General features: G+C 32.5%; 1 protein-coding gene across 1 annotated transcript in view; it reads right to left on the bottom strand.

Annotated features, from left to right (window-relative positions):
• Positions 1-4,656: 4,656 nt before the first annotated feature.
• The window catches only part of LOC137401560 (sodium- and chloride-dependent taurine transporter-like), a 33,707-nt gene continuing 20,999 nt past the window's right edge, over positions 4,657-17,364 (bottom strand). The window contains exons 9-16 of the mRNA XM_068087981.1: positions 16,571-16,665; positions 15,560-15,672; positions 15,221-15,358; positions 12,997-13,096; positions 11,729-11,861; positions 9,538-9,691; positions 6,463-6,625; positions 4,657-5,022 (exon numbers count right to left, since the gene is read on the bottom strand). Coding sequence (XP_067944082.1) covers positions 4,970-5,022; positions 6,463-6,625; positions 9,538-9,691; positions 11,729-11,861; positions 12,997-13,096; positions 15,221-15,358; positions 15,560-15,672; positions 16,571-16,665 — 949 coding nt within the window. The 3' untranslated portion in view covers positions 4,657-4,969. The remainder of the gene's footprint in view (positions 5,023-6,462; positions 6,626-9,537; positions 9,692-11,728; positions 11,862-12,996; positions 13,097-15,220; positions 15,359-15,559; positions 15,673-16,570; positions 16,666-17,364) is intronic.

Here is a 17,364-nt window from a genome sequence, read left to right as displayed (position 1 = left end):
GTTGCCAGGCAACCAGTTCTGCCTTAACAAAAGATAATAGTAATCACGTTATGTATTTTGTAAGAAATGCCAAATTATTTATTTATGTTTTTAAATAATCAAAACATTTCAAGAAAATTGACATTTTGTAAAGCTACCAAGCTTACTTGGGATGTAAAGGTTAGCTTGGAGTCGAAACATGCATGAAGCACTAAATAGCTATTTTTGTAGTACAAAGGCTATGACAGTCTGCATAATTTATATCTCTATATTTTTTTGTAAAAGCTAAAAATTCAATCTCTATGCAGAAGTCAACAATTTCGGCTTTGTTAATAATTTCATAATGATGACGCCATTTTCACTTCTAATATAGCTAGAAAGAGATGCATAGGACTTTTTGACATGTGATTTTGCTAAGAACAGATTTTGAAAAGGTGACTTCAACTTTTTTGAGAGTGTCTTTAATGATACCAGCATTTAGAAAGTGATATGTTCCTGAAAAAGCTAGTGGCAACTTACAAGTTTTCAGAGAGTGCTTAGTTAACATAGCAACTAGCTAACTTTTGCATAGCTAACATAACATTAACATTTTGGAGAAGAGTCCCGTTTATTTATGATCATTAGAAGTTTAATAAAATGCCTTTTTATAATTTAGTTTATATTAACTTGTTATTCTTATTGTAGACCAGCAGTAAATCCAGGTGTTGCCTTGGACTTTTTCATTCTCAATCATTTTTAATACTATATTAATATATAGTATACTGTGTATATGTAGATACTATATTAATATATAGTATACTGTGTATATGTAGATACTATATTAATATATAAATCCCAGTGATTGTCATTTGTGGTCTGTATGTCCAGTTACAGCGACACAGTTTAGGAATGAAAAATTCACGTCGCAAGGAATTTCAACTGAGATCCTCAGGGTCAGCAAGCTAACTAGACTACGTGTCTAACTGGCGATAGCCATCAAAATTTGTATAACAACGTTGTGTAACACGTAACGCTACAGAAGCTGGTTTCAGAAGGAGAACATGGATATTTAAACAATCAAACTTTTTTTTGTTTATCAAAATACCAACTTGGTGTTTAGTCATTCTCACTGTATTTAATGCTTCAAAGTTGTTCTTCATAATATTGGCTGCTATTCATTCCATGCAGTCCGAGAAGGTGGTCTTTAACAGAGTTCTTCAACCACATGTAGAGATAATTGCGATACTAAAATGATGAGAGTTCAAAGCCAAGTGAAGGTCAACTATCTAATAATCTGCAGGTAGCCGATGCCAGTTATGTGCAGTTTTCTTGGTCAGCGGTGTGCATTGTAGCATGAAATTCCAGTGCATCAGTTTTTACAATTTTTGTTTGAAAGTTAAATTAACCTAAAATAGTTTTTATTAACCTTAAATGAGTCATAAGAATGAAAGTTGAATATTTCTACTAGGAACAGTCATAGTTTGAATATAACTTTTTCATTTATCAAATGACTCATTGAAAAATGAACACCATAAGCAAAGGTTCATCTAAACATTAAAATTTACATTATTCTGTATTGTTTTATTATTTGAAAAGTGCTCCTACAATCTTATGTATGAAGGTTAAAAATGCTATAATAGTTTGAGTATTAATGGCTTTCTTACCTTTTCAATGAACATTACTACAGTCATTTCAGTACATGTACATTGTATACTAGCCTGTCTTGACAAACTACTGTTTTTGCGGAGTTGTCCCCCCATCAAGCGGACGAGCAGTACAACAGCTTGTCACAAGACATACTGCACCTGATGCATCAGCTGCACTGAAAGGGAGTTGTTCTCTTCAGTCCATGCGGCTTGGCTGCAATTACTAAAGTTTACCGCAGAGACTGGTCACTGGTGAAACGTTGTAATCTTATTTGTTTCTATATACATTTTTGCGCGAAATTCGTTATGATTACCAATGGAGCGACCGATATAACATCGCAACCCAGCCGCATAGACGGAAGAGAACAACTCTCTATAAGTGCAGCTGATGCATCAGGTGCAGTACGTCTTGTGACAAGCTGTTGTGTTGCTCGCCTGCTCGACGGGGACAGCTCCGCAAAAACAACAGTTTGTCAAGACAGGCTAATCGTATACCATTGTGATCGAGCCACCATATTATTTTTTATAATTTAATAAAATCTAATTACAACATTTTTACTAATTTGTTGAACAATAATCACTAAAATATGGAGGGTGAAATGTAAATGTGTGCATATAGTTATATATAAACATAAAAAACATTTATTGCTTTGGAATAGTGTAGTTATACAAGACCTTCACTCAGTGAGACAGCTGCAGCGCTGACTTGCCTGGAGTTGTCATAACTAAAGAGAAAGGGATGTTTAGAGGGAAAGAACATTTACAATGCTTGTAGGTATCAGACTACAACTTGGTGTAGTCTGATACCTACAAGGTGTCAGTCTGTTGACACCTGTTTAGTCTGACTAAACAGGTGTCAACTTGACAAATCAACAGTTTATTTTGACATCCGGTACTATGAGGTAGAATGAATCAACAACGCCTTTTCTTTAATTTTGGTTTGAAATTTTTTGCAAATGAGCTGTGAAAGATTTTGTATGTTAAGTATGTACCTATGTTTTAAAATAGCTCTAAAATATTTACCAAAACACAATTTTTAAAAACCTTACATAATTTAGCATAACCTAAGTTCTTGCATACTCAAAAAGCCAAGTACAAGCAGTCATTGCACCCACTCGTAAAACTAAATGACTATGTAGCAAGAACCATCAAAACCATAAGACTAAACTGGTTTCACGCAAAAACGCACACATTGTGCATACAAAACTTGTAAATATTCAAACTGACATATTGATATCTTCACATAGGCAGTAATTTCGTTTTCGGATTTTGGCATATTCCCTTATTTGGTAAACTGACTTCCTGCAATATTTGTTTATCTTTTAAATTTTTGATTAGCTATTATTCATAACTGACAGCTATTAGTCATAACTGACAACTATTAGACATAACTGAGAACTATTAGAAATAACTGACAGCTATTAGACATAACTGACAGCTATTAGAAATAACTGACAACTATTAGAGATAACTGACAACTATTAGACATAACTGACAGCTCTTAGACCTAACTGACAGCTATTAGTCATAACTGACAACTATTATACATAACTGACAACTATTAGACATAACTGACAACTATTAGACATAACTGACAACTATTAGACATAACTGACAACTATTAGACATAACTGACAACTATTAGAAATAACTGACAGCTATTAGACATAACTGACAGCTATTAGAAATAACTGACAACTATTAGAGATAACTGACAACTATTAGACATAACTGACAGCTCTTAGACCTAACTGACAGCTATTAGTCATAACTGACAACTATTAGACATAACTGACAACTATTAGACATAACTGGCAGCTCTTAGATCTAACTGACAGCTATTATTCATAACTGACAACTATTAGACATAACTGACAACTATTACACATAACTGACAGCTCTTAGACCTAATTGACAGCTATTAGTCGTAACTGACAACTATTAGACATAACTGACAACTATTAGAAATAACTGACAGCTATTAGACATAACTGACAACTACTAAACATAACTGACAACTATTAGAAATAACTGACAGCTATTGGACATAACTGACAGCTATTAGAAATAACTGAGTGTAATTTTGCAATACTTTTCTGATTTTTAAAACATTATGCATTCAAACCTACTTTTGCGACAGACTTTCATTTGCTCCTCACATTCTCTTGCAATGATCTCTTGTGTTCATTTTATTACATTCAGTTTAAAATTCACTTACCATCTGCCTGAAAATAACTTTTCATTTACATTGCAACCAAACCAGCTTCATTAGCAGCATCTGAGATATTTACTGAAGAATGGAGTTTTCTGCCATTAAAATGTCACCAGACACCAGTCTTGCATTTTTTCAAAAAAGCAGTGCTTCTGCCATTCCTCAGGCTCTTAGCATTTTTATCTTTCAGCCGCCATGTCAGAGAATGTGCTGTATCAAGTTTAGACATTTGTTCAAATCTACTTCAAAACTCTTCAAGCAATAATAGCACTGAACAGTAGAGGTTCGATTAATTCTGTCAAAATTTAAATAAAGTTTTTTATTATCTGTGCCGTAGGCTTTCAGTCAGAGTTTTGAAAAAACTTGTTAAACAATTCACAGCGCATAAAATGCAAGCAACATTACAATAAAAAGTTTATACGAGTGCCGAAGCAAAATAATTTACAAAAAACTATTGTCCCATTTTGGTTTTCACATGTAAAATTTTATGATCAAAGGGTTACCTTGGAAAAAGATTATTACATTGTCCAACAAAATTTAGTGAAGCCAAGATGCTCCAAAATATCAAAAAAAAAACCATAGCGAAGTATGAATTGTAAACTTAAAAAGTTACTTAGAATTTCATAAGTTTATCTTATATTTAAAAAGGTATTTTAAAACTTTAAAACTTTTTCTTTTTCAGTTAAAATAGTTTTTATAGCACAATTTATTATTTGTTCATCTTCTCGTTTTTGTTTCACAATATTATTGCCAAATTAAAAAGGTGAAAATCTCTAGACATGTAATGGCAAGTTTGACAGAGCTTTTCCAAATCTTGATAAAACCAGTTTTCTCCTGAGAGAGGAATGACAACATATATTGCATCATATAAGGGAAAACCTGACACTATTTGAAACAATTGTAAACACACAAAGCTTGGGTTTCTCGAGTGTCAGATATGTTTCATTATAGTTATTAGTTTTGAAAAGGAACTGTATAGGAATAGTGGCTGATATAATTTTGGTCAAAGACAAACCCCACCTGTTTGCAGTTGTCAAATTGCTTTATAAAAATATTAGTATCTATAAATAAAATGCACTATGAAGTCCTATACCTAACTTGTATTCTAAAAGAACTGAACTGAAAATGAAATGCTTGCTGATTTTAGGTGTCCTTAGAACTGTTTAGAGTCGTCTTCACCATAAAGCTGGGCTCCTTTTCCTATGCCTAAAATACAATAGATATTGTATAGTTATAGTTGAGACTTTGTAACCAATAGTACTTAAGTCTCCAGGTTAGAGAAATAGAGTTAGAGCATTATTTACATATTGATAATTATTTGTATATATATATTTATATTTATATATTTATATTATAACATATTTACAATATCTTTGTATTTATATTCAATATTTATGATAGTTATGATATTTGCATAGCCCAAAGTTTTTATCTGATCTGTTAGCCACTATAAACTTATCTGCATGTAGCAATCTAGAATTTTATTCATGTGTACAGGTTTACAGGCTAACAACTTCAGTTGGTATAGCTCATCATAAATAGCAGTTTCTACATCTGTTGTTAAAACTTGAAAAATATTTAATCATTCCTTTAGCGCAGTGAAAGAATCTTGAAAAGTGTTCCAAGACCTGTTCATCAAAGATATGCATCAAAGGATTTACGCAATATTGATTAATGTAAACTTTTGATACATTGAACGACTGCGGCTAATCAATCAAAGAGAGTTGTCTGCTTTTGGCCATGCCAATGTTCTTAGACATTAGATGAGACAACTCTTAATTTAGATTTCCTAGAAAAGTATAAAGCATTGCTTGCATTATACACCCTTACAGATTACAGACTAGCGCAGCAACGTAAAAAAAGTTTTGTAACACTCTAAAAATTCAAATTGTGTAACTTCTGATTAAGTCATTTTATGTCAAAAAAGCATTAGGAAATATCTAAAGTTATTATGTTTATTTTTAATTTTTATGTGAAAAGAACTTTTTCTCAAATGCTCCTGGAATACTTTGATCTCCCAAAATGCAATAGAATGGGAGTACCAATAAATGATTGCTTCATATGAGGAAAGACAAATTGTGCATACCATTGCTCTTAAGTTTGTTAAGGAGTCTTGCAGACACCCACTTAACCAGTTGTTGTTCATAATCCAGCTCGAAAGAGCAAATTTATATTAGCGGCAAAAAACAGCAAAATATGTAACGCATTTGTAATAAAAAACAAGCTTGGATTTATTTACATGGCTCCTTAATCAACTTTTATATTGAGGAACAGCTTTATGTCATTGGCATTGTTTGCCTGATACATGCTAAATTATGTAAGAATATCTAATTATGCCCAGGCAGGAGTCCTCCGGTTGGTGTCTACTTGAGCATTTCTCTCAACAACAGTTGAGCATTTACTATAAACTGGGTCATTGACGGAAAAGGAGTGATAATTTTTTATGCTGCTTGTTACTGATCATCAGCTTGCGCTTGACAGCTACCATCTGCTGAAATCCTAAATCACATCTTTGTTGATCCTAGTTCAGGAAACATGAGCGAGTACCTTTGAGTGACAGGAGCTAACAGGTGTGTGGAATCACTTTAAAAATATTGCTATAATAGTCTCACTTTATATTGCAATCGTAGCTTAAGAGACCCACACCTGTTGAGGTACGAGGAGTGAGTGTGCCTTCCCTATAAAACTTGAGCACATCTGTTGGTAAGAAGGTATTCTCTGGAGTTGCATCTGGGTTTATGTCTCTAGGATTATCCTGGAGTCTCATTTGGTGAGGTAGTAACTTTGGTCTAATAAGGCTCATCCATGTCTATAAAAAAAACATTGCATTAAAACAGGCAGCTAGTGCATAGACATTGAAATGTTGGTATGAAAAAGTTATAGATTCAAAACTATAAATTATGAGCTGATTTATAAAAATAAAATATTTGTCAGATTTTGATAACAAAAAATTCAGACCTCACCTAAAAATCGTTAGTTAATACTCATAAAATGAATAACAGAAAAAAATATAAAAACATGGATGTACCATAGAATTATTGAATAAATAAATGAATAAATAAATCAACTGATTGAAAAAATGAATGAACGAGTGAATCAATCAATCAATCAATCAATCTATCTATCAATGAACAAACAAATATATAAGTAAGCAATTTAGTAGATGAATCAATATAAATAACCAATAGCTGAAAGCATAAATTACATCAAAGAAAGCAATTGTTACATTGTCTATAGCAGCTACAGAGCTGTAAATAAAAAATGGGTAAAAATAGCTTATAATATACCGTAAAACCTCTAATTGAACGCCATGGTGCTCAATTTTTTAAGTTTTCCTCTATAGTTGCAGTCAATTGGAGGTGATGTTCAAATAGAGGTGGCGTTCAATTAGAGGTTTTAGGGTATTCTGATTATATTACAGTTTACATCCAGTAGCAGTAAAACTGATAACTTTTTATATATAACCCAAATCTCATTATTCTACGTAAAAGCTTTCACATCACAACCGATGATTTGATAAGCAAGAACAGGGTAAAATCTAAAAATATTACAGGTCTATTTATATATTGATCTCTAATATTTAAGCATATTTGATTATATATGAGCAGCAACAAGTTTTGTGGACTATTTAAATGCTCCGCAAGTGTGAAAGAGTCTAACAGAGCTGAGTTCATTAGTATACTGAAGAGCTGAATAGGTGTGGTTTAGTAACGAGTCACTCGCAACGTGATCACTGATGGAGTTGTTGCCTACTTAATAATTAGTAAAGCGTATAAACATATTTATATAAAAATTGTGAACTGAAACTTGATGCAACTTGTAGTTTATGCATGTGCTGACAGTTTGCCTAGTATTTATATACTTTTATTGGGCAGTCCATGACCATTTTTATAACTAGAAATTCCCGTCATACAGCTCACGACCAAAGTGATATTGGAAAAAAAGGGTGCTGATGGTTGAGAAATGCAATATTAGCAGTCAAATGGCACTGCAGTGCAATAGGATAACTGCAATGGTAGCTGTAATGTACTGGGTGTTATTATGTACAACAAACAGCAATAATGAAAGGAAAAGATTATATGTTTATATCTCTCCCCCGCAATAGGAGAAATGCAATATTAGAAGTAAAATGCACTGATATTATTAGAATAACCATTATTATTAATATAGTAATACAGTAATAATATAAAACCAATGCACAATTTTGTTTACATTTCAAAACGTCATAGCTAACAGTATCAAGAAGTTGTGATATTTATATAGATTTTTAGAAAATCTATTTAACAAAACTATTTAGAAGAAATAATAACAATAACATGTTGTCCAACATCGGTCACTATATACTTCGATCTTGTAAATTTAAATGCTTATTCTTATAATTAAATCTTATAAAATCGGATGATTATTCTTATAATTAAATATTGTAATAATCTCATAAGAATCGTTAGAAAAAATATCATCATCATTTCCTTTACTTTCACTGCTTTGGACATCAGTTAGACTACCAAAGTATTCATCAGTGTCCAAAATGTCAGTTACTTTGAAATCGGCAAAAATGAAACGATTACTTTTCAGTACTTCAACGTTAATTACAAAAACCTTCAGCAATTGGACAATGCTATAGACTGGTGAAATGTGCACATTTTTTGTGTGAAGTGCGCACGACTTAGTGGTTCTATTCTCTGTCGCTTGGCATTTCATTTACCGATTTTAATTTTGATAAAGATAAGGCTTGTAAAGTTTTAATAACGATTTTAGGCCGAATTAATCTGCCTATTTATGTATAATCCGATCAGATGGGTAAGGTTTAGGAAATTTCTACAAATAATAAAGACTTGGTAACATATTTAAATAGGTTTATATGTGTTTTGTATCGTTATTATACTTAAACGACTTCATTGAAAAATGATTAAATTTGTTGAAGAGATTTTGGTACAAGGGTTTGCGACGGCTGTTGATGAATAATTTTCGTGAGTTGTGCGCACGTATGAATTTATCATAATTCTCCCAAACAATCGCTTCGCTTATGTTTGGTCATGGGATAACTATTTTACATTTTTACCACCAAAATCAATCAATAAATCAATAAAAAAGTTTCGGTGGGTGTGTCGCAACAGATCTTAAAAATTGATGTTTTACTAGCGTTCTTTAATATTGAGCAGCTCCTAATTTAATGTCTCATCATGTGCCAGTGTTTGGTATACAGATTTATATATACACTTTTCATTTCATTGGCTTTTGCCAATGAAATGAAACAATATATAGGCCTTTAGTGTTATCAAATAGTAATTTTAATTAATACATGAATTGGAAAACTGACTTCTTTTTAACTAATTATGAATTAGTTCCGTGTCGATAACTGGTGATTATTTGGGTTGATTTGTTATATACGAGCTTAATAACCATCAGTTACCACTGCTGACTAGCCCCTGATGGCTGACCAACTTTTGATCAAATAACAAAGGTCTTGTTATCTGGCAGTCTAAAAGCTAATGAGATTAGATGCTAGACTAACTATACGCTACAACTACAGTAACACCCTGAGAGCCCAATGAGCAATACTAGCTTATCAGACACAGAGATGAATGATGACCTCCAATGTCGACATTTCGACCTGCGCAGATCCCTGATAGGTCTAAGGAGTCATCTAATGACACACTGATATGCAAGCATACATTCTACTCTAACTGGAGTGATCGGAGAGAGACAACTAGTACTCACCAGTGATTGATCAAAAAGGAGTTTCCTTACGACAGCCCATATAGCAAATATGGGAACCATTATTATGCTGCTGCAGGCCATCAGCCATCCCACCGAGATAGCCCAAGGTGGATATTCATATATTCTGTGAGCTGAGAATTTGTAAGTTAGCGTGCTAAAATGTATGACGCAAAGATAAAGGAGAAATTGTTAAATTGGATGTCAATAGATACATGTGATCATATACTGAATGATTGGGTACAATATGGAGTTGCTCCCTCCTTACTTAAGGAACATAGATCACAAAATGTCATTTAAGGTCACGATAAGGTTGTGTGATAATCTACAGAATGATTTGATACAGTATAGAGCTGTCCTCTTTACCCTGAAATTTTCCCTGCTACTAACTTCAAGGTTGGGTCTAGATTTTGGGGAAAAACTGAAAGGTTCCGCTACACTAAGGTTTAGTTAATGAATTGTTTTTAAGTTACGAGGTGTTTTCTCAATAAATGCCTGCTTTGGAAGACAAACTTAAATATTTTTGTTTAAAATAGCTATTCTTAAAAATTATTTTTTCACCATCTATTAGTATATTTTTATTTAAATTAACTAGCATTTCTAGGCCAACAAGTTTAAAAATTTCACATTCAAATACCAAACAGCTTTAATATAGTATATGTATATATTACATAGTACATATATAGTATATATATAGTATATATAGTGTACTAGATATTTATATACTATATTACTGGAATATTATATAGAAATATGTGCATATATACATACGTACATACATATACCTCTATATACTTTGTGCAAAATAACTGAGTGAAAAGCTATATACCATTAAATAAATTTTTATTTATTTGATTTGTATAATTGGACCTCTTTACCTGTAAAAACTTTTACATTTCTTTCATATTTATTTTAGAAAGTCCCTTAGCATTAAGCCTAAACGGGTCTACTGAAAGACAAACTTTAAAAACAGCAGATTTTCATACTCACCCTAACTAGAACAGCAAAAATAAACATAATTTGTTCATTTCGCTGTAGTGTCTTTCATTAAAAAAACCTCGCTAACAGCGCGGCAACATTTTTGGAAATGCTATTTGCTGGCATGATATCTTCTGAACTGCAAGTCTTTGCAGGCACTAGCAAATATATAAGTGCTGTGTTCACCTTTATATATGACTAGCTGTGCTACTCGGCATTGCCTGGGTATGAAAAATCAGCTTATAAATAATGAGAGGTAATCAGAGTTGCCTGCCACTTGCAATTAGCCTGGCACAATGCCAATAGAAAATTTCAGTAGGCTCACTAATAAGAACTACGACTTTTAATGATGGCATGCCATGACTTTGCGTCATTGTATTTGTTCCTATAAGCCAACATATACCTAGTATATGTTGGTATGGCCTAGTGAGCATATCAATTTCTGTTTCCGAATTGGTAAGGCGTTTGACTGGTGAACAGGAGGGTCTGAGATCAAATCTTTTTTGCCACGGATATCTTTATATCCAAGATATTAATACCGTACTTTTTGGACTGTAAACCGCACCCCTATATAAGCCGCATCTGCTTTATTTTCCAAAAAACCGATAGCAAAACAGTACATAGGCCACACCTTTGTATAGGTCGCAGAACTCAGAGCGGTGCTTTTTAACGCGGTAGCAAATTTGCTGTTTAAAACGGAACAGTGTCTAACGGCACTGTTTCGTATTAACCGACGCTTTTTAACCTAGTGCCTAACGAAACAGTATTGTTAGGCATTGTTTTGTATTTTATTTCACCACTAAAGGCGCACTAACCGGAGATTCTGGTTAATGCGCCCTAGCGGTGAAAGAAAAAGCTACAGAATAGTCGTACCCTTTTATAAATCGCATGGCTCAAATCATCAGAAAAAAGTAGCGGCTAATAGTCCGAAAAGTATGGCAGTTATGGCTAGACAATCAAAACAACCAATACACATATAACCAACTTTGAGAAAGATATGTATAGAAGATAGTTAAACCATATTCATTCCATCAATACCTTTTGATCTATTGCACGGAATGCTAAAACAATTGACGTGAGTTAGCAGGTGAGCTAGTTTGATGGCAGTAATGAACAATAGTTGATTTGATTGGCTGGTTGTAGCCGTGCACTAAACACAATCAGTGTCAGTAAGTAGCACCATGTTCAAAGAAAAACACATATAAAGAAGCCTCACCTGTAGCTGATGCAGTTCAGTATAAATACAATGGTGACAACAAGAGGGGCCACAATGAGGTACAGCCATTTCCATACTATGTTTATTCTAAACCCATACATAATGGCTACAGAGTCGAGGTATCTGTCTACTCCTGTAAATCAAGCATATCTCAGCTTTGGTATAGCCTAAGTTCCTAGATTTATGTTCAAAGTTGAGGTTTCTACAGCAATAAACGTACCAACAATTAAAACATGATACGTGGAAAAGCTGAGATTTATTTAAACACTGTCCAGATTTCTGTCGCAGTTTTGAAGTATGTTAAATGGAGTTAAAGGTTTTATTTATTAATAAAAGCTTTATTTATTCATTAAAAACAGTAAATTCTACACTGCTCTTGAGAAAACTGTTCGTCACAAATGGTACAGCCAATGTTACATGCATACATATGTACATACATACGTACGCACAATCATATACATATATGCACGCACGCACACATATAAATAACAAATAGCAACCAATAACACAGACACACAGACAGCTGGGGCTTTTCATCAATTATTCTTTATGAATCTAGCACTTCTAAAGATAATATATACATGTATATATGTATATATGTATATATGTATGTATATATATATATATGTATATATATATATATATATATATATATATATATATATATATATATATATATATATATATATATATATATATATATATATATATATATATATATATGTATATATATATATATATATCTGATTGACTAACAGTCAAGTACTCTTTATATTTTATATTATAGTATACTTCACACTACTCTTAGTGTCTTAAGTGCTCTTTCTATTGTACTATTTATTAAACTAGTATTTCTAGCGATAAAAATAAATATACAAATAAAATCTCTTCTTTCAATACCATCAAAATAGCAACATACGGTATATCTGCAATTGTTAGCAGTATAAAATAACATGTTGAAAGCGGCAAAACAGATTTTGGGCTATGATTGTCTAGTAACTACAAGGTTAGGTGTAAATACAACATATAATATTAATATACTGCTAGTAGTACTCATATTGACATCACTAGTTGGAGGTTCACTCAATGAGCAGCCATCATGGCTGCTAGAAATGTTAGACGTGAAAACTTATACAGATTGAAACAATAGATATATCATGACTTACCAAAGACAAGCGCTTTTACAGATTGAAACAATGGATATGTCATGACTTACCAAAGACATAAGCACTTATACAGATTGAAACAATAGATATATCATGACTTACCAAAGACATAAGCAACAGCGATGCACTCAAATAGAGCCACCAAAAGAATTATTCTACTTCCTGAGTAAAAGTCAAATATCTGGAACACATACATTCCTCCCTGAAATAAAAACGCATTTTAAAATATAAAGAAATCAATCAAACTCAAATGATACCTGTCTTAAAAAACTTACCCTTACGTACTATGATGTACAGACTAACCTTCTTGGTAGCATTGCATGAGCTGTTTGGTAAATGAAATATATCTTATACATTGGTATATAAAATAGTACACTATTATGTTATTACATTAGTAAATGGCTAATTAACAGCCTTATATTTAATAACGTAATATATATTGTGTTGTATAATTAGTACATACTATTTATTAGATATTTTAATACATAATAATGTATTAACACATGATTTAATTGCATGGTAACTACATTATTAAACTTATACATTACAATATACTATTTATGTTAGTATTAGTTATTAATATATATAATATTTAACACATATTATGATTAAAATTAATATGTATATTACAGTAATTAATGTAGCCCCACGACCAAACACAAGCGAAGCAAATGTTTGGGAGCTTTATGATAAATGCATACGCGCGCACAACTTCTGAAAAATTATCCGTTAACGGCCGTAACCAAACCCTTGTACCGAAATCCAAATAAAAAATTTAACCATTTTTGTGCAGAGTTGTTTAAGTATAATAATGATACAAAACACATATAAGCTTATTTAAATATGTTACCAAGTCTTTGAAAAGTTACTGCAATGTCCTAAAACTTACCCATGCGATCGGATTATACATAACTAGACAGATTAATTTGGCCTAAAACCGCCATCACAACTTGACTAGCGTCTTTTATCAAAATTAGGACCGGCAAACGAAACGCCAATAAGGCCGTGTGACAGAGAGTAGAACCATCAAGTCATGCCCATTTCACGAAAAAAACGGGCACGTTTCACCAGTCTATGGCATTGTCCAATTGCCGAAGGTTTCTGTAATTACCGTAGAAGTACTGAAAAGTAATCGTTTCTTTTTTGCCGATTCTACCGGACTCTGACATTTTGGACACTTATAATGAGTACTTTAGTATTCCAACTGACGTCCAAAGCAGTGAAAGTAAAGGAAATGATGTTGATATTTTTCTAACGATTCTTATAAGATTATTACAATATTTAATTGTAAGAATAATTATTCGATTTTATGAGATTATTATAATATTTAGTTATAAGAATAATCATTCGAATTTACAAGATCGAAGTATGTAGTGACAATACAATATGTTACTGTTATTGTTTTTCTAAAGATTTTGTTGATGATACTACGGCTGTGCCCAATATCGCGGTACCCAATATCGCGGTACTGCCAAGCCGTTTTTAATATCTGCAAAATTAAGTAACAGGCCTACATTTTCTTATAGATATACATCTATTTCTATGACAACCAGCTAAAATCTGTTAGATTTTTAAATTCAGCATAATTTTTTAGATATAAATACAGAAATCTAGATAAATATCACAGCTTCTTGATATTGGTTGCTATGACCAATGATATACAGCCCCAGCCTGTGTATATTACACAGCAGCTTGCTATTTTACTTCTAATATTGTGTTTCTCCTATTGCAGGGGAGAGATGTAAACATATAATATTTTCTTTTTCATTATTGCTGTTTGTTGTACATAATAACACCTAGTACATTACAGCTACCATCGCAGCTACTATTGCAGTTCTCCTATTGCACTGCAGTGCCATTTGACTGCTAATATTGCATTTCTCAACCGGCAGTACCCTTTCTTTTTCCATCATCACTCTGGTCGCGGGCTATATGACAGGGGAATTTCTAGTATATTATTATGTAAAACTATAATATATAATAGTATATATTAGTATATATATTGTTATAAATTGCTGTATTTACTGGATAAAGGTTGTAAGACAATCAATATATGCTGTTAAGTTGATGCAAAAGCTTTTTTATATTTTGATTGACTATGGTGCTTTTGAAGGTGGCAAGTTTTGCTGGCAAACTTTGTTTCGTACAACTATATGGTATAGATATACACTTATTCAACTGTCTGATCATCAAAACTGTATTAACTCACTCTACATGCTACACAAGTTCTGCAGACAAACTCAGTAAAACCATGATTGAAGTTTGAAAATGAGTCAATGAGAAAGCTTCAAGCACCTGACTCAACTTGTTAGAATACTATATTTACCTGAGTCACCATTGACAGTCCTATAAAGAAGCAAATAACACACATTAGTCCTGTAAATAAAACTCGCCGATAGCCTTTCCGTAATGTTACTGGAAATAGGTCGACAATGGCTGCCACTAAGCCTTCCTGAGCAACAAACTGAAATATAAAACCACAAAAATGACATAAAAGTTAAAATGGAACAATTTCTAAGTATATTCCTTGTTGGGTTTATGCAAAGAATTGTTTTGTTAAAAAACCTACATGAAGCTGTCATTTTGTATCAGCTTATGAGCCATTTAGTACACATACAACTGCGTGTCTGGTCAAACAAATGAAAGTTCTAGAATGTTCTCATACCTGACTGTCAAGGCCGAGTAAGATGAGCATGACAAAGAAGAAGATGGACCACATGGGAGCTATTGGCATGGTTGCAAGTGCCTTTGGATAGGCAATGAATGCCAAACCGGGACCTGAAATTTTACAATTCTGGCTCCAATAATAACGCATAAGGAGTTGATAGAGTACAACTCTGTATATAGAGTCAATCTTCAGAGCAAAGGTTTCTTGACAGTATAAGATCACATAATTTAATCTAGCCAAGATTTTCCTCGTTGCTAAAAATAACTACTGCTCATGACTCAGACTAGCTCACCTGCTAATGTGTGTCAATCGCCTTGGCATTGCATGCGGTATTTCAACTTGTGCTAATGAAATGTTTTGACAAAGTCAACACATATAAAGGTGAACACAGTGCTGTACTTATATATTTGCTAGTACTTGCAAAGGCTGGTAGTTTAACAGATCAAAGACATTGAAATAAAATTTAGAAAAATTTTGCCACGCTGTTAGCAAGGTTTTTCTATAATGCTCATAAAACAAGCTTTAATTTTATTTATGGTTCAGACTAACTAAAAAGATATAATGTAATATTTAATTTTTCAAATTATAATAAAAAATAATAAACATACAGTTCTCCCTTTTTACATAGATGTATTGATGAGATTAAAGTCAAAATATCTATCATTAACACATACAAACAGAACATTATTCCAAAGCTATTTTTTGCTTTTATAGCATTTCTAAGCAATTTAAACACAGTTCTAAATCTTGTCAATCTCAAAGGAAGTTGTTTGCTTATGAGCAGACAAATCTTAATACAGTCTAAGCACTACTCTTTAGTGAACATGGTTAAATGCATATGACAGTGAAATGTCATGACTTTTATTCATGGTTGAAGCTGTTAATCAAAATTGTATTGTAAAAAGCTAAAGATTCAATGACTATTTTTCAGAATGGGGTCGCTATTCTCCACAGACCGCCAGATTTCAAAAAGCAGAATCATAATCATAATTCATAATCAAGTCTCACCTGACTCAGCCACCTCTGATATATCTACACTTTGCTCGTAGGACATGTGACCAAGAATGGAAAATATAACAAATCCTGCGAGAAAGCTTGTGCCGCTGCCAAAATAAAATGTTCAAGTTTTGCAATGTGGTTAGACTTCTCAACACACTGTTAATCTTCAAATACAAACTCAAGTTGTTTTACTGATAGTTTCATCCTGTTTACCTCCATGATGACCTTAACCTCCAAAAAACACTCTTTTAAATTTAGTTTAATATTTATTAAATATGTTGTTTTTTGAGAAATTGCAGATTTTCAACCTTAAAAACAGTTTGATAGTCAGCTTTAAATTAAAGGCGCTTAAATTGAGTAAATTTTGTAGTTGATTATTGATTGTTTTCAATTTATTTTAAATTTATGTCAAAACCATAAACAGCTTAAGCGACTAATAAAAAACATACTATTTACTATAAGCAAACATTAACACCCTAAGTAACAAGTAAGAGCTTTCATCTTTGGGTGTGGCTCTTTGTTTGCCGGATTATTCTTTTATTTACATAGTTTATCTTCTCTTTGTTCATGCTGTCATGATCGCTGCTGTTTTTAGACTCAAGATACGTCCCTAGATGATAATCTTGTTTTAGTGCTGCAAATAATCTTATGCCCAGGTGAGAGTCAATCGTCAGTCATAACTGACAATATAAGAATACGCTAGTGGCATCATCAGCAATAGACGGCATGCATTGAATAGCAAACGAAATTCTGAGCATGGTTTGCAACACCAATAAAATTTTATTAACCTATGCTATGATATG

This window comes from Watersipora subatra, chromosome 8 (genome assembly GCF_963576615.1).
Source record: "Watersipora subatra chromosome 8, tzWatSuba1.1, whole genome shotgun sequence".
Classification (NCBI taxonomy): domain Eukaryota; kingdom Metazoa; phylum Bryozoa; class Gymnolaemata; order Cheilostomatida; family Watersiporidae; genus Watersipora; species Watersipora subatra.
Note: the sequence above shows the minus strand (reverse complement) of the source record. Positions and strands in the feature narration are given on the sequence as shown.